General features: G+C 32.4%; 3 protein-coding genes across 3 annotated transcripts; 1 reads left to right on the forward strand and 2 right to left on the reverse strand.

Annotated features, from left to right (window-relative positions):
* Positions 1-1,103: 1,103 nt before the first annotated feature.
* LOC140860283 (proline transporter 1-like) lies at positions 1,104-5,570 on the forward strand. The gene is made up of 7 exons (XM_073263220.1): positions 1,104-1,393; positions 1,487-1,711; positions 1,810-1,904; positions 3,806-3,995; positions 4,098-4,222; positions 4,300-4,515; positions 5,070-5,570. Exons 1-7 carry the CDS (start codon positions 1,312-1,314, stop codon positions 5,445-5,447), a joined length of 1,311 nt encoding a protein of 436 aa, XP_073119321.1. The 5' UTR covers positions 1,104-1,311; the 3' UTR covers positions 5,448-5,570.
* A 1,567-nt stretch (positions 5,571-7,137) lies between these two features.
* Positions 7,138-13,059, reverse strand: LOC140859898 (serine/threonine-protein phosphatase PP1 isozyme 3). Its single transcript, XM_073262510.1, has 4 exons — positions 12,769-13,059; positions 9,461-10,020; positions 9,181-9,395; positions 7,138-7,412 (listed from the first exon to the last, which is right to left on the reverse strand). Exons 1-3 carry the CDS (start codon positions 12,944-12,946, stop codon positions 9,207-9,209), a joined length of 927 nt encoding a protein of 308 aa, XP_073118611.1. The 5' UTR covers positions 12,947-13,059; the 3' UTR covers positions 7,138-7,412; positions 9,181-9,206.
* Positions 13,060-14,399: 1,340 nt separating this feature from the next.
* LOC140866613 (uncharacterized) lies at positions 14,400-18,691 on the reverse strand. Its single transcript, XM_073271640.1, has 3 exons — positions 17,787-18,691; positions 15,235-15,777; positions 14,400-14,757 (listed from the first exon to the last, which is right to left on the reverse strand). The coding sequence occupies exons 1-3, from the start codon at positions 18,597-18,599 to the stop codon at positions 14,656-14,658; spliced, it is 1,458 nt and encodes a 485-aa protein (XP_073127741.1). The 5' UTR covers positions 18,600-18,691; the 3' UTR covers positions 14,400-14,655.
* Positions 18,692-21,749: the final 3,058 nt, after the last annotated feature.

Raw genomic sequence — 21,749 nt, forward strand, 5'->3', positions numbered from 1 at the left:
TATCATCATATATCTGTTAATTTTTGGAGGTACGGATATTTCATATTTACAGAATAGTAAAATAGAAATAAAATAAGAAAGAAAATTAATTAATTAATGGTGAATATTTAGACTAAAAAACGAACTTAAGCATAGCCTATTTGGCTAAGTTACTTTTGTATGGAAGCTACCTATCAAGTATCAACACGTTTTCTTCCCCAAAGTTCAATCAGAGAATTTTTGGATTGACTTGTGTAGTTGAGTATTTCAAATTCTTTTATTTCAAATCCTTAAATTATATATTTGGATGAAAAAATCGAAATAAATATTAAATCAACTCATTGTCATATCAAGTAACTGATTTCAATTAATAATAACATTGAAGATTTCAAATATACACACACTACCATTTGAAATTTCTCTCTCAAATTCTTCCTCAAATCAAATCTTTTAATCTAAATCAAATCAGTCAATTCAAACGTAACTTAAAAAACCACACCATTGGATCTAGAAAATGGCCGGTCCCGGAGACGAGACGAGTCGAAAATGAAAATACTATATATGTTACCCCAACCCATTTTTGCTTTTTCAAACCAACCTTTGAATTGTTTTTTTTTTTTTTTTGTGACGTGAGAACCCGCAGTCGTTATTTTTGGTGTTCACTGGATAAATCCTCGAACTAACGCAATAGCCTGAAAACTACGTTAGTCAGGTAAACCACACTAGACAAGCTCTGTATGACAGGGTAGTCCAAAAAGTTGTTGGTAGAAAAAATCGAACTTCTGACCTCTGACCAAGAGTTCATTTATTCCATTAACTTGGACACCCCATCGAGCAACCAACCTTTGAATTTTGATAATAAATGATGATGTAAACACGGTTGTTCACACATCCAAACCAAATCATTGTCTACTTATACATACATATATATATGTCGGTATCACTCACATTCACATACAACGTACATATATATATATACGAACATATGTATTCACATATATATATTATACAAAAAATAATCATTATATATACAACTAGCTAGCTAAATAGCTATAATATCCGAATGATTTATATACAGAACATTATTATTATATGATATCTGAATATTATATATATAATTCTGTCGTGGGATTTTTCCTATATATTGACGGGTCATAATAAATAGAGCCCCGGGCCGCAGCAAAATTAACAAACCGATAGCTAAGCTAGGCATACATACGAAGAGGAGCAAAGTCCAGCTGCCCTTTGAATATTATCTCCTTCTCCTTTCTCGTATGTTCATATATATATATATATATAACAAATTAATACAAGAAGATCAAGAAGCTAAAAATGGATGTGGAAGATGGGAAGATTCATGCTGCCGATGATTCTGCGGTTCAAATCCCATCAACTGCTCATCAAATCAGCCAAGGTTTGCTTTTATCTATCATTCTTTAAATCTGCTGTTGATCTTATTTATTTCGTTTTGGTCTGAATTTATATAACTGTGTGTGTTTTTTTGTAGATTCTTGGTTTCAAGTGGGATTTGTGCTGACGACGGGGATCAACAGCGCGTATGTTCTGGGATATTCGGGCACCGTGATGGTCCCACTGGGCTGGGTGGGCGGTGTGGTGGGGCTGATTCTGGCCACCGCCGTATCTCTCTACGCCAATTCTCTGGTGGCCAAGTTACATGAACATGGAGGGAAGAGACATATTCGATACAGAGATCTTGCTGGATTCATTTATGGTAACCCTATACTATATATATATAATTTCATATATATTAGGGAGAATGATATATAATTGTTTTAATTAATTAATTGGTTGGGTTTAAATTTAATACAGGTAGAAAGGCTTATAAGCTGACATGGGGATTGCAATATGTGAATCTTTTCATGATCAATGTGGGATTTATTATTTTAGCGGGTCAGGCTCTTAAGGTAAATTAATTCATTTGCTTTTTTTTTTTTGTTTTTGGTTGATTTCATTATTTTCTTCCCAATCAGTGGCACTGATTTTTTTTAGTCAACTATTGCATATAATTTATTGCCCTAGGGATTTGAATTTTCTTGGGATTGATTGGTGGGATTTGACTTTGAGATCAGATATGGCTATCTTTTTAGAAGCGCCATAAACAATAGTAGTGTATTTTTTTTTTAATTAAAAATATATTGACAACTACAAATAACTTTAATTTAAATACTATATTTGATATTTTTTTACTTGAGTAAATATTTATGATATTGCATGAAATCTGTATTAAAAATATCTTTTATTCAGAAAATAGACGAATGTATACCGGAGCTACCCAATCTATTTTTACTTTGAAACGTACTTTTCAACCATATATGCTGCCATGTAATTCAAAATAATTAATGGGAAAGAATTTCAAAACAAGTCTAGTCAACCGAATTACTTTGAATATAACTTTTGACTAATTCCTTAGATAGAGGAAAATTTCATTCTATTTTAATATCTTATAATCACTCATTTAAATTAAAAAAAAAAGGCCTAAAATAGAATGAAATTTATTTTTAAAGACAAAATTATCGTTTATTTAAGAAAAAAAAACTAAAATAACAATTATTCAAGAACATTATTTTTGTTGTTTTTATTTTATTTCTATTAACTTATAATTATTCTTATGAAAACAAAAACCATAGGTTAAGTTTCTGGGATAGTTATTTTTTAAAGGTAAATAAAATTATTTTTTTTTTCAGAATAGATAAAATTTCAACTATCGAATTTCAAGGTTAAAAAGTGAGTCTCTCATGAAAATACATGAGACCATGTAATTCAATGGTTTTAAGATGATAAGTCGTAATTCTTGAAAGGTGTATAGCATAAACTTGGGCTAATTGCATTAATCTCCCCAGTGAAAAGTCTAATAATCATAAAACCCCCTAAGAAATATTAATAGGCTAATGCATCCCTCAGTTTTTTAAAATGTAACACATTTCACCCCTATGTTATACAAACTCGGGCACATTTATACCCTCTCATAGGATTTTTTATGCTAATTTTTTTAAAACATAGGGTCTAACATGCTATTAATTTTACACAAGGTGTTTTATGCCTTTTAGACTTTTCATAGGGGGTGTGGATGCAATTAGCCCGATTAACTTTGCTCAAAATTCACATGAACATGAGAATAAAAATGAGCATTTATCATCCCAACCACAACAGATGAAATAATGGTTAAGTTCAACCTACCTTAAGAGTATTAGAAGATCTAACAATATATGATTTATCATGTCAACCCTATAATATTAATTATGCATATGTGTTGAGACGTTGAAATAAGATCGCGAAGGAAAATAGGCACATCTATATTTGGTGAAGTTTTTATATGGATAGAAAAGTGTATAGAATAGTAAAGAAAGATACGGAGAATCGGAGATGATTTTCTGATTCACGATTACTAAATTCAATAAAGTGACCCAAATATATATTATATTATAAAAGGGAAAATTCACGTACTCTACAAACTACTGCCACTAATTCAATTAAATAGAAATAGCATGACACGTGAATAACTAACTAGAACATGGCCTATCAACCAAAAAAAAACCCACTATCATTCTTCAATATTCCGCCTTTTTGTACATCACATAAGAAAGATGAAAAGTATTTTAGCCCGAAAAAGTAGAGGCCAAAATTGTAACTATGCCGCGAATCAAATTCCAATGATTTACAAAATCCCAAATGTCCATATCTTGAGTGATGAGACCGGGTTTGTAACTCAATTGGTTTTATCTGTCCGCCAAATTGTTGGAGATTCGTGTTCGAGTCCTCAGCATGTGATAAAAATTTGACTTGGTGAAAAATCATGCACGCACAGGCTGTGTATCGACTATTCCAGGACAACAACGACATGAAGCTTCCTTACTTCATCGCCTTAGCCGGGTTCGGGTGCGCGCTATTCGCGGTTTCTATACCCCATTTGTCAGCACTCCGGGTCTGGCTTGCATTCTCAACTCTCTTCAGTCTCATCTACATCGTTATAGCATTCGCTCTAGCTCTCAAAGATGGTAATTAATTCTAAAGTCATGTCTTCAAATTCTTGCGTAAGTCGTAACTCAATCCAAAATCCATTCAAGAACATGCATAGAATTATGTCTTCTATATATCAGGTATCAAAGCACCATCCAGAGACTATGATATCCCAGGATCAAAGACTAGCAAGATCTTTACGACCATCGGTGCATCTGCAAATCTTGTTTTCGCATTCAATACCGGAATGCTTCCTGAAATACAGGTCAGACATAGAAGCTAGTGATCCGGCCCTGACCGCACCCTCGACTGGATTGCTAACGCTTATGGTTTTGGCTGCAGGCAACAGTGAGGCAACCAGTTGTGAAGAACATGATGAAGGCACTGTACTTTCAGTTCACCGTCGGAGTTCTTCCCATGTACGCGGTCACGTTTATGGGATACTGGGCTTATGGATCGGGTACATCGACCTACTTGCTTAACAGTGTAAGTGGTCCGGTTTGGGTGAAGACGTTGGCGAATATCTCGGCTTTCTTGCAAACTGTCATCGCTTTGCATGTAAGCACCCACCACTTCATTCAATTTACTAGTATATACACTCTTTTTGGTGGTCACTTGCGTGAAATCTAAAAAACTTGAAACTTTTCTTAGTTCTAAACTTAGCATGATTGACTGCTTTCGAAAACAGAGTTGTATGGATAGGGAAAATAGTCAAATTCGTCCTGTTTTGGATTATGAAATTTTTCTAGTTTGATGTAGTTTGCATTTTTATTGCTTGTTGCTGTCTGTCTAGCATCACGTCAACGTTCTGATGAAAAAATGACTAGAAACAAATAAAAGATCAACTTGCAGTATCAAATTTTTACCAATTGAAAGAAACAAAACAAAAAATAGGCCAATTTACAGGACGGTTTTTATAGTGTTTCTGTATTTTGTTGGATGTATTAATGTGTCATCTTAACATTTTCATTAATTAATCTATCTCATAATTAACCACGTGGAATTTTTTTCTTGATTATTCAAGCATAACGAGTGTTTTTGTAATCATATGAATGGTTTTTCCTCCTGCTTAGCTAGCTAACAGAAATGCAACATCATCTACTTTTTTTAAGATCTTTGCAAGTCCGATGTACGAGTACGTGGATACAAAGTATGGAATCACCGGAAGCGCTCTGTCTTTACGCAATCTGAGCTTCAGGGTCCTCGTGAGAGGCGGTTACCTGGCAATGACGACGTTAGTGGCTGCATTGCTTCCGTTCTTGGGAGATTTCATGAGCCTGACCGGAGCGGTCAGCACTTTCCCTCTAACGTTCATTCTTGCGAACCACATGTATCTGGTGGCGAAGAGAACTAAACTAACTTCTCTGCAGAAGAATTGGCATTGGCTTAATGTGATTTTCTTTAGCTGCATGTCTGCTGCAGCTGCTGTTGCTGCCGTAAGGCTCATTGTTGTGGACTCTAAAACTTATAGTGTTTTTGCAGATTTGTAATTTGTAATTTGTAATATTCTTGGAATTAAACTTTGATTCATTCATCCATCTGTTGTAAGATAATGAGATTGGAGATTGGAAATTTTTTAAAATTCTTGCTATTATATATATAATTTTTTTTAAGTATGTATATATATAAATATATAACTTAATTAAAGCCGTTCACACATCTGCAGCCGAGTTGGCGAGCCTCTTCTGTTTTTGGGAGAAGTGTACAGGTTTCGAATCTTATGAGTTCCACTTACAACCTTCATTTTTTTTATTTATTTTTCCCTTTGTCTCAATTTACTTATTTCGTTGTGTCTCAAATTGGATATTTATAGAGGTTATTGAACCTTTTTTTTTTTTTTTACATTACGTGTGATAATTTTCATAAATAAAAAACTAACTTTTTCAAATTTTATTCTCATTTCATGTTTTTCATGTTGAAAAATATATAAAAAAATTAATAAAAATAAAAATATTTTCTGGACTTTAAATTAATTTTAAAATAAATTGTAAAATGACCTCAAAAAAAATAAGATTTTATTAAGTTAAAATTTGATTTCACAAATAGTGGTAAATTTTTGTGACCCTCGAAATTTTTTAAAAGATTATAATATTTTCTGGACTTTAAATTAAATTTTAAAATGACCTCAAAAATAAGGTTTTTATTAAGTTAAAATTTGATTTCGCTAATAATGGTAAATTTTGTGGCCCTCGAAAAATTTTAAAATATTATTGCTATATAAAAAATATATATATATAAATGTATTATTTATTTATTTATTTATTTATTAACATTTCAATATATATTTATTGATCGTGAACTCCCGTCTTCTTTTATATTTGTTCAAGGTTTGTGTCCTCGAGTTCTCAAATTTTTATTTTATGTATTTATCTCACTCAAATACAAATTTTTAGAAAACTAATACACGGACCATAATTTTAAAAGAACGAAAGTAACGACCTTTATTAAAAATCGGTAGCTCCGTCATCACTGCACACTTTAAGGTCCCCCAAACATAACGTCCTGAATCCGCCCTTGGTTAGAATTATGAACATGAAATGGCGCACTAGAAATGAGTGTGCATTGATACGAAGTAAAAGGGAATTGTTTTGAGATTTGTGTAGGGGAGACTCGAATTCGAGTAATTCTTGTTCAGTTTATTTGGCTTGTTATTCGTTTAATAGGTATAAAAATAGTCAATTTTGACCTTAAAATCAACGAATTGATATTTTTAATTATGTTATAAAAAAAATCTTTTACTATCAAATATATACATTAATTTTTTACCTTGGTATTTTCTTTACATGAATACCCCAGCATAATTAAATTTAGATTAATCAACTTTATAACATTATTGTATACCAATTCATACAAGAAAATTATAATGTAAAGTATTACTATTAAACATTGATAATATAAATCAATATATAAGATATAAAGTAATTATTACTATAATTCGAAATATTTTTGCAATTCTAATTTATTTTTTCAGACATCTAAATTGGTGAATTCTTGATCTAAGATCAAAGGTAAGACGTCAATAAAATAGATACCGTTCTGAAGATTATATACGTTGGTATCTTTAAATATCAAATTTTAGCATATTATATTAATAAATTAATTAATGGTTATTTAATAAAAACAAAAAACAAAGTTCATTCTTGAAGAAAATGATAAAATCCAAATTTGGACATATTTTGGCAAATAAAAAACACATTGTGAACTCATTGAAAGAAGCCAGTTTCCATGGTAATGTAACTGTCTTTCTGTTCCCATAATCCAATCCGAATAAATTTTATCTACAAGGAACACCCTTTTAAGAGGGGTGGAAGAAGATTACATCTTCAAATTTATCTAGTCCCCTGAATTTCAGGGGGAAGCGCATCAACTACACCAAACCCATAAAATTAAAAGCTCAAGTCAGTCATATCCACGAACCAGCCGCAGCAGCGTATTCTTCTGCCTCGATCCAGCCCCTGCAGCGAGCAGAAAGGATTAATGGCAATTTCTGGTAAGCAGATGGAGAAAGAACAGATTTTCAAAAATCTAGAGATGGTTTCCCACATATGTGCTTTAGTTCATGAACACTAAACTAATGAATGCTTGAAGAAATTGGTGAACAAGACATCAATGACAAAATTTAGCTGCCATAAAGTGAATCGAATGTAGTCAGAGTTCTCCAAGTCGCGCCTTTAAAACATCCATCTTGGTTGAATGAATCAACTTAGCGCCGAGATTATAACGTACATAAAAAAGGAGAATAAGATGGACTTCACTTTAGAAGTAAAGTAAAGAATGTAAAGATGGACTCATTCTCTGTTGATTCATACAACATTGCACAATCAAAACAGTTGAGTCTAAATTACAAGGCTGAGAATGTAATGTAAGATGTACTGAAAACAAGATGAAGAGATGACCTTCGCGTCAAGCACCAAAATGCCTTTGGTTGCAGGTGGCAAGAATTAGAAGAAATAAACTCAGGTATCACGCATCGATAGTGCAAATAAAGATTCATAAATCAAAGTGATCCACTTGTGTCATATTAGGTATCCCACAACCTCAATACATTTCCCAACCAACCAAGGAAAGCCCCTTAGAGGAAAGGGCAAACTGACAGCTGGCTAACTGTTATACCAGACAGCACTATAACTTCAATAGAAATAATAATTTTGAGTCCTCATCTTGTTAATTAAATTTCTATAGCATTTTATCAGTTCATACACGGAATATGTCTCTACTATATAACAGGATCCAGAAGTTTTTATAAGGGAAAACCATAAGAATACTGTGGAAGTTTTTCCAGTATTATCATCAGAAGTTTAGGCAACAGATATAAACAGATCCGTGTTAAGAGGAATGCCAAGAGATAACCCCCAAACAGTAACCTCAGGATATCAACTTATTCTTTGAAAGCTGGATGTTTATTAAGAACCATCACCAGAAGGATGCAACCATATACCAAAAGAGTTGAGCCACCTATTCAGGTGTTTGCATTAAGATACGAGGAAGAGAACTGCAAAACTTTAGCATTAGTCTCATCTTCAATTTACATCAAAAAGCTTTCGTATTCATTACAACCCAGATTAACAAAAGAGATTTAGCATTTCACCTTTCTTCGCACTTTTCTTTTAAATACAAATCTAGTTACTTTTTTAATACCAAGAGGTAAGGCACCTTGATTAAATACAAATATAGTTACTTTTCCTGAACATGCATTTTATTATTTGTTGAAACTCCTTTGCGGCAAATAGATAGATAACCTTTTTTTTTTGGCAACAGATAGATAACTTGATCATAGTAATTAACTTCACTATATTGGCAAATATTCACAAGAAAAAGGATGAAGTATCATCAAAATTAGGAAAAATTGCAACATTTGTCAGGTTTGTTCGCCTCTTTATGATTGGATCCTCTATGTTATCAGAACTGGATCTTAGTCTCGTTACCCTCTCAACTTTTCGCAATTTTAGTTTTTTTTTTTTCCGCGAGAAAACTTACGTGGCGCTGGACACGTCGACGCCATGTCAGAAATGTCAAGGCCACATGAGGTCCACATCAACGCTCTCAAGAACAAAAGGATTAAAATTGAATCGGACTAAGACTGAAATTTGACCACTTGACGGGACAAAAATAGCATTGAAACCAACATACGAGACAAAATTGCAATTTTCACTTAAAAAATGAGAGTTGAAAATAAGACAACAAGAAACAGGACAAGGAACTCGAGGACTAGATTGAGCTAACCTTGAATACTCAAAAGCAGTTATGTATCACATTTTTGTTGACATCATGAACTTGTTTTTCTTTTCGGCCGGCTTCAGAATTTGAAAAGAACATATTAAGTTTTCATCAACACTCATCATTGCACCGGAGTTGTCGAATTCTCCACAGTAGTTTGGGGCCGAGAAAATGGTTACAAGCTGCCTGTCAGCGAAGAATTCGTAACCATCTTCCACAACCTGCAAAGTGGTTAGTTAGGTGAACAGACTGAACTACCAAAAACAGAAGAGAAGAAAAAAATCACCTGATGAGCACGACAGATTAGATCCAAATCATGCTTCTTCAAAAACTCTGAGACTTTGTCAGGGCCAAAAGTATATGAAACTCCTCTATCGTTCATTCCCCATCCTTTAACATCTCTACCAGGATCTGACCACAGTAAATCACAAAGCAAACCAGTATCCGGAATAGCAATTGGACGGGGTAAATTTTTAATCTGATCCAGGTTGTTTAGTTCTGGAGAAAGACCACCATGCATGCACAATATCTTATCATCAATGAGTGCAGCAACAGGAAGCCAGTTAAAACTATCAGTGAAGGCTTTCCACAATTTCACATTGAATCGACGCTTGCATTCATCATAAAACCCATATATCCTATTTATGGAAGCACATTCATGGTTTCCTCTAAGGAGGAAAAAATTCTCCGGGTACTTGATTTTATATGCGAGCAACAAGCAGATTGTCTCTAAACTCTGTTTACCGCGATCTACGTAGTCACCTAAAAATAGGTAATTGGATTGAGGTGGGAACCCTCCATACTCAAAAAGCCTCAAAAGATCGCTATATTGTCCATGAATGTCACCTGCAAGAACATACAAATCCGGATTGTTGATAAACAAAACATATGACATGCAACAATAATGATTGACAGCTTAAAATGCTTTAACCATTCAACATAGGTCAACTAGAATATCAGGTTAAGGTGAACCATATTGATGCCATGATGTGATAGCGTCAGATAAAGTGCTAATCAAAATAATTAACCAGAGAAGAAATAAAAGGAAGAAAAGATCACTTCAAAATGTTATATCACCACAATTTTCCCTTGTCTTTCACTACTTTCATTGTCTTACAGCCATTGTACCAAAATGAAATTAAGGTCTCCTAACAGAATAGGCCTCCACTGTATTGCTCATCAGTTATATTTGTTTATCACACTGACCCTTGCATCCCTATAGCTGATTTAGAGCTTCAAACTACATGTTTCAAGTCATATTACCATCAACGCTGAATCCACGGGTACGAGACCTTCAAGTGAAGAGACTAGCACAATTTACATAAAAGTATTTGCTACTGTTCTTACTTTACAAAATGGTGAATTCGAGTAACTAAGAAAACTAATTCCACACACCTTTTCTAATCCAAGCTTTCCTCCCATTAATAACATAACACAGCATGCACATCCACATCCCACTCCTTTGTAACCTAAGAAAACCCCTATAGACATCCATTTAAACCAGCCTGAGCCAATGATAGGGCTTTTTTACTATTTATAATAGAAATTTTCATTTTAATTTTTTACAATATGTAGTACTTCCAATTTCTTCTGTTATTCTACAATCAAACTTGACCAACAGTAAGACAATGGATAATTCATCACAACAGTTGGCAATTCCTGTTTCTTCCGCGGATTAGTTTTAATTTACCGAGGCTCGTTTCTTACATAAGATCTCGATTAGCTTTGCTCAGAAAAATGTAAAATATCCAATTTTTTTTGGGTTCAGGAAGTAATAATTGCTACCCAACCCGATGTTCACCCCTACTTGACCGTGAAGCAAGCATTAGATAAACCTGAAAAAGAAAACATGATTCCTTCTCAACAGTCAACTTCTTCCTGCCCCATCTGACAAAATTCCTCGACAAAACTAAATACCGAGATCAATTGCCAAGGTTTCTCTAAGTCTTAGATTTTTTTACCTAAGCTCAATTCTAACACGAGCCCTTGAACAAAAAGGTCATAGAGCTAGGCTCCAAGACAATTGGATTCACTAGCACCTCGTATTTCAAAGTCCACAAATCAGAGGTGTATGTTCTATACTCTCAAGCATCAGTCTTTCTTATGAAATTATCAAGTAGTCAATTCACATTACAGCTCAAGTTAAAGATTTGAAATAACTTTATGCCTCGGACATGTGCAAAGAGAGATAATGCTTCAAAGTGCTGATATATATTATTTTGCAAGTTCAAGGAAGAAGGAAACTTGTGTATTCACGCGTGTTAAATGTCAGCACCACATAGTTTGTATATTACTATGGTGAATGTCAAATTAGGCGGGCGGCATTCCTCGCATCTTAAAAGAAAGGAGGTTGAAGGTTTTCGTACAGATACACACGCACTATACAGCAGACATAAACAGGAAGAAACAACACATTAATGAAAGAGAAAAGATAGGCGGAAAACAGAATAAACTAGATACAACAGTGAAAATCAGAGGCCATAGAAGAGGTCAGGGAAATATTGAAGGTGAAGAAAAACTGGATGGATGAAAGAACTTAAAAGATGAAGAGAAAAGCACAAAACAAAAGAAAAAAAATTTAATAGGAGAAGGTTTGTAGGAGAACTGCTGCCAAAGAACACAGCAGAAAAAAGATAGAAGAACCGTACTTTTGCTCAGTCCTCAACAAAATTTTGATGCTCTTAGCTTCTCAATACTCTGAAGTAAAACATTGCAAATTCAAATAGGTCTTCTCATCCATAGATGAATTGTTCTACTTCCTTCAATTTATATTTCATTCATCAACTACATTTTCTCATCACTTTTCATTTCCAATTTTGAATTGAGAAGAAGCGAAATTGAAGGTTATAGTCCACAAAGAAAGTTCATAAAATACTCAAATAATACATTGTATTGTCAACAAAACAAAAACTAAGAAATTTAAGCCACATTTAAGGTTGTGGTGTAAGAAGGAAATCCATACATACACCAAATATGAAAAGATGATGTCATGATACACAACTGAGGTATTGCAGTTAACTACAAACTCACATTTCTGAAACAAAACAGCATATCACAAAAACCTTCATTTGTCAAAATGATAGGGCCATAAATCCAACAATCGAGTTAATCACAAGCTCCTACACTGCATTCCTGTACGAGTAGAACTAAATGCCGAAAATTTTAATTAAAAAAGGGGGAAAAAGGAACTTTTTTGCAATCATTCACGGAAGACTCATAGGAGAAAAAGCTGTCATCCCTAAAACTTCCTCAGACCGAACATCCAGGTAACACCTCAAATTCATTCCAGAACGCCGAAAAATGTGCCACACAACTTCAGTATTGTAAAACATTGAATGAGAAGAAATATGCAAAATAAGGAAAAAAAAATACTAAAACCCCTCGTAAACAAGACACCCCCAATAAAAAATCCCAACACGTTCAAAGTAACAATAATAATAAAAAAAATCAAAGAATTTTAAAAATAAACTAGCATCACTAAGGCCCAATAAAGTCACGAACTTTGAAAATTCAACACAAAAAGCAAGACAAGCTCGGACACACAAGCACAAAAAAAAAAAAAACTAAATCTTGAAACGGGTACAGGAAATATACCACAAATCTTGATGGGAGGCTGGAGTTCAAGAAGATTAGGCTGATTGCTGAAGATTTGACGTGAGGCATCACACAGCTGCTTGATTTCGGATTCCGTCAGCTGCACCAATTTCCCAGGCTTCGAGGATCGGACTTCAACCAGTTTCTCTATGATTTTATCCAATACTACAGGGTCCATTGATTCCTGCGGCCGCAAAACTACTCTCCGATTTTCACACACTCACACACATTAGTGCGTGAATTCGCTTTTCGAGAAGGACAAGAGCGTCTCTTTTGGGGTCTTTTCAAATTAATAAAAAAATAATTAATAAAATATATAAAAATTCATGAGGAGCCGGGACTTCAAACAGCGGCTTCTCGTTTTCTTTTTGAGATTTTTTGATTGGGTACAAAACATAAATTATTAAATTCAAATCGATCAATATCATTTTGTTTCAGTATATATTATAATATTTTTTTCTAAAATAAAACTTTAATTTAAGTTTTGTTTTCCCACGGTTCGAAAATATATTATTTCAGTTTGGTTTAGATTAATTTTTCACAGTATCGTTTTAAAAAAAATTAGCCATGAACCGACCATTTATTTTTCCACCAAAAATCAATTTAGTCGAACTGAATTAAAATTTTCAGTTAGTATTCGAAATAACCGAATTGCAAAAAATATATATATTTTTTGAAAATGCAAAAATAGTTTTAAAACTGTAAATTTTGCATTGTAATATCTGATATAATTATATAAACTAAATTAAAGAAAAAATAATCGTAGTAAAAAATCAATTTATTTGGTCGACCGATCATTTTTATATAAAAAAGTAATCGAAACCAAATTAAATAAACAAAAACATAATAAAATAAATATTATGACATGAATCCTTGGTTCAGAAAATTTCAGCATGAGTTGCATTTTTTAAAATATTATTTTACTAAAAGTCTAAAATACATCTTTTCGATATTTAACTTAAAACAAACACGAGATCAGATGATTATAATTCGTATCAAATGATATTCTCTATTAGACTTCTGACAATTTCATTGTTTTACCAAAATTAACGTTTTACATGACAATTCAATTCAAAAAAAAGAAAAGAAAAGTTCTATTATATATACATATATCTTTTACTATTTATTAAGTATATGCATATTAAAATAACTAAGTTAATGTCATAGTCTATTTTTCAATATACCAAAAATGTCTTTCTTTTCAATTTTTTGTTTTATCGTTTCTTACTCACTATCCACAAATCTCCAATAACTACTCTCTTTGTCAATTTCAATTCACTTTTTTTTCTTCTAATTAACCTAACCTGTTAAGCATCAAAATTCATATACATTGTAATTATTATTTTCTACACGCAAATGCGTGTACACGGTTGCTAGTTTTAAATATGATTTGTGCTTGTTCAACTTTAAGCATGCGAACCCGGTTATTTCTTCTTAACATAAGAATGATATCTTAACATTAGATCCAATTATCCAAAATTATTTGTTTTTGTCACTAATCGTTAACAAAAGAACGCCATCCTAACATTAGATCCAACGACCCAAAATTAAATTATTTTTTCTTGTCGCATGTACAAATAAGTTTAGACTCTTAGATACACCATGAGACGAAGAACAAAGAGGGACAAACAGTATTGAGAACAAACATCTGAATTTCATCAACTTCATAAGATCTGATATACCTTTTTTGATTCACAGGGGAGAAAATTGATAACATTTCCCCCGTTTTCTTCTTCGATCGTTACACAATTTGCTATCGACTCTCTCTATATTACCACTACTCTAGCTCGACTCGAACTATTTACATAACATAGAAGTGTGGTAAGTCAACCTCCCGACTCGAGCCATTTACAATAACTAGAAGCATTGTAATTAAGCTAGCTAACCTCAAATGGAAATTGTCTCCGAATGCTTACACTTTCTAATTCCAATCCTCAAGGTCTGCTGTATCAAACTCCCGCTGATCTCGCAACATTGTCTTCGTGGTCTCTGCAAGAAATTCACAACATTATAAGACCAGTTGTTCCAAGCTTTCCAGACTAAATATACCTTCTTAAAAAAAATTAAGAAGATCCCATTAAAAGATGATTGAGTTCAAACTCAAAGGATGAAACTTTGCATATGTCGACTTGATGGCATGTGGCATGGCAAAGATAGAATGGATAAAAAAAAACATGATTTTCTTGAGTGAATAAAAACACCAGTTTTTCGAAACTATGAAGACAGATGCATGCACACAATGGTACTTGAACCCGAGAGACGGAGTACGTGATCACAATGATGTTGGCAAACCACCAATTTGTTTATGCATACAGATTCATTATGTTGAGATTCATGGCTTGTGTATCATGAATAGAAGCAAATTTCGCTTCATTAGATCATTGTCCTGATTAAATTCACAAATCAAACCAAACAAGGAGCAGAGCTAGAACTTGAGGAGAATGACATGAAAAGAACAGAACCAACCTTTTTCCAATCTTCAGCATCCATTTCAGATGCAGATACTATGATGCTCTCAATCGCCACAGCACGATCATACTGGCTACTACATGTCTTCACTGTCTTAACCACAAACTTCTTATAAGTAGTTATCGTCTTACCATTCGCATCCTCTCTAACTGAGTTCAAGTAAAAAATAACCGGTTGTTCACAGGGGTCGGAGCTCACTGGTCGGGTATTGAATGTGAAAGGCCCATCGCTGCTACTCCTCCATGTTTGGAATGTAAGCAATGGTCTTTCCAAATCTTTAGCAGTAAAAAACATTGGATATATTTGGACGGTATAACCCCATGAGATTGAAACTGACCATTCATACTTGTGAAGGTAGCAAATACATTGTTGCAATGTACGAGAGGGATCGGCTACATACGCGTTCATTAAGGTTTTCAGAGAATCCAACTGCGTCTGGTTTGGAAACAACGGCTTCACATAGTCGAGGTGGTGAAGCGAAACTAACGGTGCCAAGGGGTGTGCCGCTAAGAGGCCGAAGGGGTCACCTTTGACGTCAATCTGGAGATTTGAGGGATAGTAAAAATGTTATATATGTAGCTACACCTCTAGTTGATATTTAGTCAAACTGTTTACCACTAATCCGTTTTAATTATTTTATCTATTTGAGTGTCAAAATGTGTTTTGCAACTGTTTATATATAATCAGCTTTAGCTTCCCATCTATTCAAATATCTAATTAATCCAATAATTATTTAAAGTTAATCGATCTTAATTAGTCCTTTTGCACAACTGAACTAGCAAATAGCAATGGGGTAAAACAATTTTTTTTTTCAAATTTGATCATTTTTCACTCGAACACATCATTACATTTGTTCGATATTACGCCAGTACTCCAATGAAAAATAGAGAAAAAAGTACAAATTTGTGGAGTAAACCATAAATTGACCGAAATACAAGATATAAGACCAAAAATGTAATTTTCACGTGTAAAATAACTACTCTTTAAGTTTAATCAAATTCAGAATTGTCACTACTTTATTCTTACTTTTATTGCTTTAACAGTTAAATTGTCCAAGATAATTATTAAAAAAAAATGCTCAAGTTCAGTTTATAAAGTCGATATATATAATTTCACATATCAATAAATAAAAGAAAATCTTAAAACAGATTACTTTTAAATAATCATGGAAATTAATTCTTATACTCAAATGCATAAAAGACAAATTTGATGGTGCGGAAACTTTTACAAGACCGATTTGATCATTAAAAAAAAAATTGCTAAAATTGAAAATGATAATAGTTTTTTATATTCAAACAGAAAGGATCAAAAAACGCCGTACTCCTATATATAAACCAAAAATTGTAAAATTTGCCTCCCAAAAATCATGGCACCTGACAAAAAAAATTACGTAAAAGAAAAATAGTCTAAAATGGGGTGATCAAAATGAGAGACAAAATTTACGATTTTATAAAACATGAATATATGTTTTTTTACAAAATTAACCTAAATTGGTGTGATCATATGGTTTCATAATTCGGGACGCAATTTACTACATCTAATCATCTTTTTTCTTTGGGAATCTAATAATAGATAATTTGTCATAAATGTCAAATAGGCTCCGTTTGGTATCAAGAGGAAAAACACTTTTTTTAAAAAAAAAAAGTGTGTTTTTTTAGTTTATAAGGTGTTTGAATGGTCATTTAAGTGATTAAAAAAGCACTTTTTAAGTCAAATTTAGAGCTTTTTCAAAAGTCCAAAATTAAAGCTTTAAAAAGCGTTTTTTAAAAAAAATCTATGAAATTCAAACGGGCTCATAGACAAAACACAGATAGTAAAATAATTCCAAGACAAGGAAATTAGAAAAAAAAATTTGTAATCATTGAGACTTTGATGGTATGGTCTATTTGTTTTTTTTATGGAAAATATTGGCAATTCACATTTAACAGTTTGTAGTATTATAATTGGATTAGTGACACATTAACTTGTCAATTTGTATAATTGTCTTTATCTGTCCTTATTTTAATATTTTTTTACATGTTCATAGTTAGATAAGTTATGGCGATACATACTTCTTCTTTTTTTTTTTGTGACAGGTAAATTATATAATTTATTTTAGTATTAAAATTGCATTATTACGATCTCAACCTTTCATGGTTAATTATCTATAAAGAAACTAACAAGTAGGCGGTATATAATTTTATATTTCAAGGGGTATTATCATATTATGATTCCAATTTATGAAACAACATATATAAGAAGATCTCCAATTACGCCAAATGGAATCCATAGCAATCTTTGAATAATGAATTCTAAATTCCCCAAAGAAGACAAAAAGAATACGAGACAAAGACAACCCATCGATCATGATACCCCCATGTTTTTTAATTTCTCAACAATTTGACCATTTTTTTAATAGATTCCAAATAAAAAAAACATTTTACCATTTTTATAAATAATAAAAATATTTTATATAAAATTAAATGATAATAGATATAAATATATATTTTATAATAATTTGGAAATTGTAAAAAAATTAATTAGTTACGGGAGGGAATATTATTTATTACCTGGTGGAAGCCTGGTTCAATGGTAAGCGGCACACCGAGTTCCCCAACGCAGGCCCAGACCCGCTGATCGGAGCCGTAGAAATAATGGTACCTATCCACACAGCCGTCCATTGCTCGAGCCAGCTCCGCCGCTAATGGATAACTGACGGCGAATCCTCCGCCACCGAACGCCATGTCGTACGCATGCATCACGTCCTGCTCCACGCTCTCCGAGTTCCCGCCCACGTACACCATCCCCCGGTGGTCGTATTTCCCCAGCACCGACACCAGATTCTCCGGGAAGAACACGGTGTCATCGTCTCCCATCACGAACCACCTCACGTCCGGCAGCCCCTCCCGGAACAAATCAACCACCACCCTCGCTATCCTCACCGCCGAATCCGACCCCGCCGTCCTCCTGAACCGGGTCCAATCCGACGAGACCCGGGCGGGGATCTTGCTGGGGAGGCCGTTTCTCTCGTCGAGGAACACGAAGCCGCGGGTGGCGTTGGGTTCCCACCAGAGATCCGAGTAGTGCCGCCGCTCCGTCCAGGTCCGGGCCGACCCGCCGATCCCGAAGGCTATGTGGGAGATGTTTGTGGGGAATGAGTCGGAGTTCAGTCCGGCGATGTACCGGGCCGGGTACGGGAGGTAAACGGGCCCGGTGGTTCCATGGAAGGAGGAGTAGAGAACGAAGGAAATGGAGGCAACTAAGAAGAATACGGCCGCGGCCTTAAACGACGCCGCTAGGAAATCACAGGCCTTCTTCTCCGCCGAAGCGGGCTTGGAGAAATTGAACGGGTCCTGACCCGGATGATCTCGGGTCGTGTACATATTCTTCTTCACAGGAAGCAGTGTTGCATATTTCTGTGAGAGAATTATGATATGGGAAATGGAGACGTCTCGTGTACTGTGTGTGAAAATTAATTAATGAAACAGTACTTACTAGGTTTGTTTTTTTCCTTTTTGTTTTTTCAAAGTCAATAAAAAGTGGAAGAGACAAAAGTAATATAATACTAAAATGAGTCCAAAAGTTTTCTTTTTTGTTTTTTTGGCCCTAAAAATTAGTAAACATATTTTTTTATTTTTTAAAATATGAGCTAAAACTGATTTAAGATTTACCGCTATCATACGTGCATATTTATAGGCACGGATAAACTTTTGATTTTTTGGAGTTAAAAACCGTTAAAAACTCTTGAACTCGAGATCTAATTCTAAATTTGGAATTTGATATGATTTTTCCGCATATGTCAACAATTGCTTTTTATTTTGGAGATTTGATTGGGATCCCAAGATTTATATACATATATGAGATGTTCCTTCATCTACATAGATATGTTTTCTAATTAAATAAATTATACATTCAATATATTGGTACATGGGAAAATGTGTGATATCTTGAAAGTGAGAAACCCTCGGACAGGAGTCTCTCCGAGATTGGGAGATGGGGAAACGTGTAATCTTCTCAGACATTTTGGATTTGGATTCAACTTATCCAAAATTTAATTTATATTAACATTATCGTTACGTATATGTATAAAATCATTTAATATATTTAATTTTGAATTTTATATATAAATATTATTTTTTTAATAATATTTAAAATTATTAAATTTTTCATTTCTAAAATAATATTAAAAAATTTAAAATTTATTTATCAATTTATCCTATATTTAATAATTAGTTGAGAAAGATATAGAAATATATATAAATAAAATCTTTACTTATTTGTATAAAGGTTAATTTTGGAAGAAAAAAAAAAAGTTGGTATTCATTCTAAGGTGCTCAACTTTTATGTATAGTATAGATAATGCAAAAATAAAAAAAAAATTGTATTTTTCGAATGATCGTATGAGCATAGATTATGTCACTAAAGAATTGAATAAAACGTTTTGTAAAATTTTTTACAAGATATTAAAGTTGATGTATTGAACCTAAAAAGTTAATTGAGTCTTAAGAAAATTTAATTTAAATGATCGAACTAGAAACTTACAATAAGCTCGAAATTCAGATATTATTATGATATGTTGTTGTTTACGATAATTGTTTCTCATTTTGTCGTGTTTCTCCTGGTCAATCAATATATTTGAAAAGATCATTTTTTAAAATAATAATTAACCGAGGTTAAGTAACAAAATACCTCGTCGTGGATAATTGATCGCACTATTTTATCAACCGCCTTCAACATCCAAGCAATCGATTCAATTGTTGACCCCATGTTATTACACAAAAAATGCAACATAAAATGAGTTGGAAAATGCCCGTAACAACAATAGCAACTCGAAAAATAAATAAAAGATCTTCGCGTGGTGTAACAAATATTAAACTTTAAACTTATAAATAATGCTATCATTTCTTGCATTAATCAGGTAATATATAAGCTCATAATAAATTAAAGGTGTATCATTGAGTATTTCTTTCATGTGGAGTGCCTGTTATCCTAAAAAATCCCCATCCATAATATCAATGTTTAATGAAGTATTTTTAAAATATTTTTTTTCGTGTTGATAATTAAATATTGGGAATTGGACATATAGGAATTAGGAAGGTTGTATTTTGAAATAAAATTCGGTTTCTACCACTTCATAATTTTAAAAAAATACATAGTTTTATTTTTTAATGCATGAATTAATGACATGCATCGATATAAGTTGGAAGGATAAGTAATAAATTAGTAAAATCACCAATTTGATATGAGTCAACATAAAATACCAGTAACGTTACTTGCATCGATGTTAACATAGATTCATATTGGTGTTAAGGTGCACGTTTTACGGTTTTGTACAAATTTTTTCAACTAATTTTAAAATAAAATATAATATCACAATTGTAAATATTCGCTACAAAAAAACTTAACGATATTTTGTTTTTCTTTCTTGGTTTTATCTCCTTTCTTTTCTTTTAAGGGTCCGTTTGAAGTTGGTGATAAGATAAATAATATATTGTAATAAAAAATAAACAAAAAATAATAGTTAATATAATATTTGATTTGATTGATAAATTATAATTTGTTTGATTTGATTGATTATCTATTATATTGAAATAGTGAATTACTATTTTATCCTTTTAATAATTAATAAAAATATGAATAATATTATTTATAAATGGTAATATAGTAATTTAAATTCAATGATTTGATTGATGTAAGATAAATAATTTATAATTTGATTGATGTGATATAAATAATTGAAAGATGAATAAATAATATGAAAAAAAATGTAAAACTAGATAAGATAATTTATAGTTAGATTAATAATATATAACTTCAAACACAACCTAAGATGTTTCTAGATCTTCAATATTTGTTTCTTTCATTTCCCCTATTTGAGTCTGAGGGAAAATTTAGGATACAATGTTAAATTTCCCGGTCTCGGGCTCGTTTATCACCTTTATTGCTACAATTATCTAGTTTATTTTTATCAATTTGTTAAAATATATTTTAGATGTATATATGATTTATTTATGAATATGATTTTATTATTGTATAATTATAATATTTTAATATAAATAGAGGAAAAATATATATTTTATTATATATTTATAAATATTTTGAAAATAGATTATAATTGAGTATATAATTAGCAATAGATAATTCTATAATTGTTTTACAAAGAGCAAGATAATTATTTATTATTTTTAAAAAACATAATTATTTATTATAATATAAGTTTTAAATAAATTTTTATACTTTTATAATAAAATAACTTTAAATAAAATATTTTGTTGAATTTACTAAAACGAATTTTACATATTAATGTCAGGATAATAATTTTTTATGTTAACTTTTGACGCTTTTGTTTTAATTTTTTTTAAAAAAGGAAATAAAGTATAATCGCAAAAAATAGCAATGACAAGTGCTCACAGTTAGAGCCGTCAATTTGGGTTAGACCCGTCGGATTGGCCCGGTGAAAGAATTGATGCCTCGCTAGCCAAGTTGTGGCTAAGGGCTATGAGAGTCTCTTATTGTAAACAATCTTTGTTTAA

Source organism: Henckelia pumila, chromosome 4, assembly GCF_033568475.1.
Source record: "Henckelia pumila isolate YLH828 chromosome 4, ASM3356847v2, whole genome shotgun sequence".
Lineage (NCBI taxonomy): Eukaryota > Viridiplantae > Streptophyta > Magnoliopsida > Lamiales > Gesneriaceae > Henckelia > Henckelia pumila.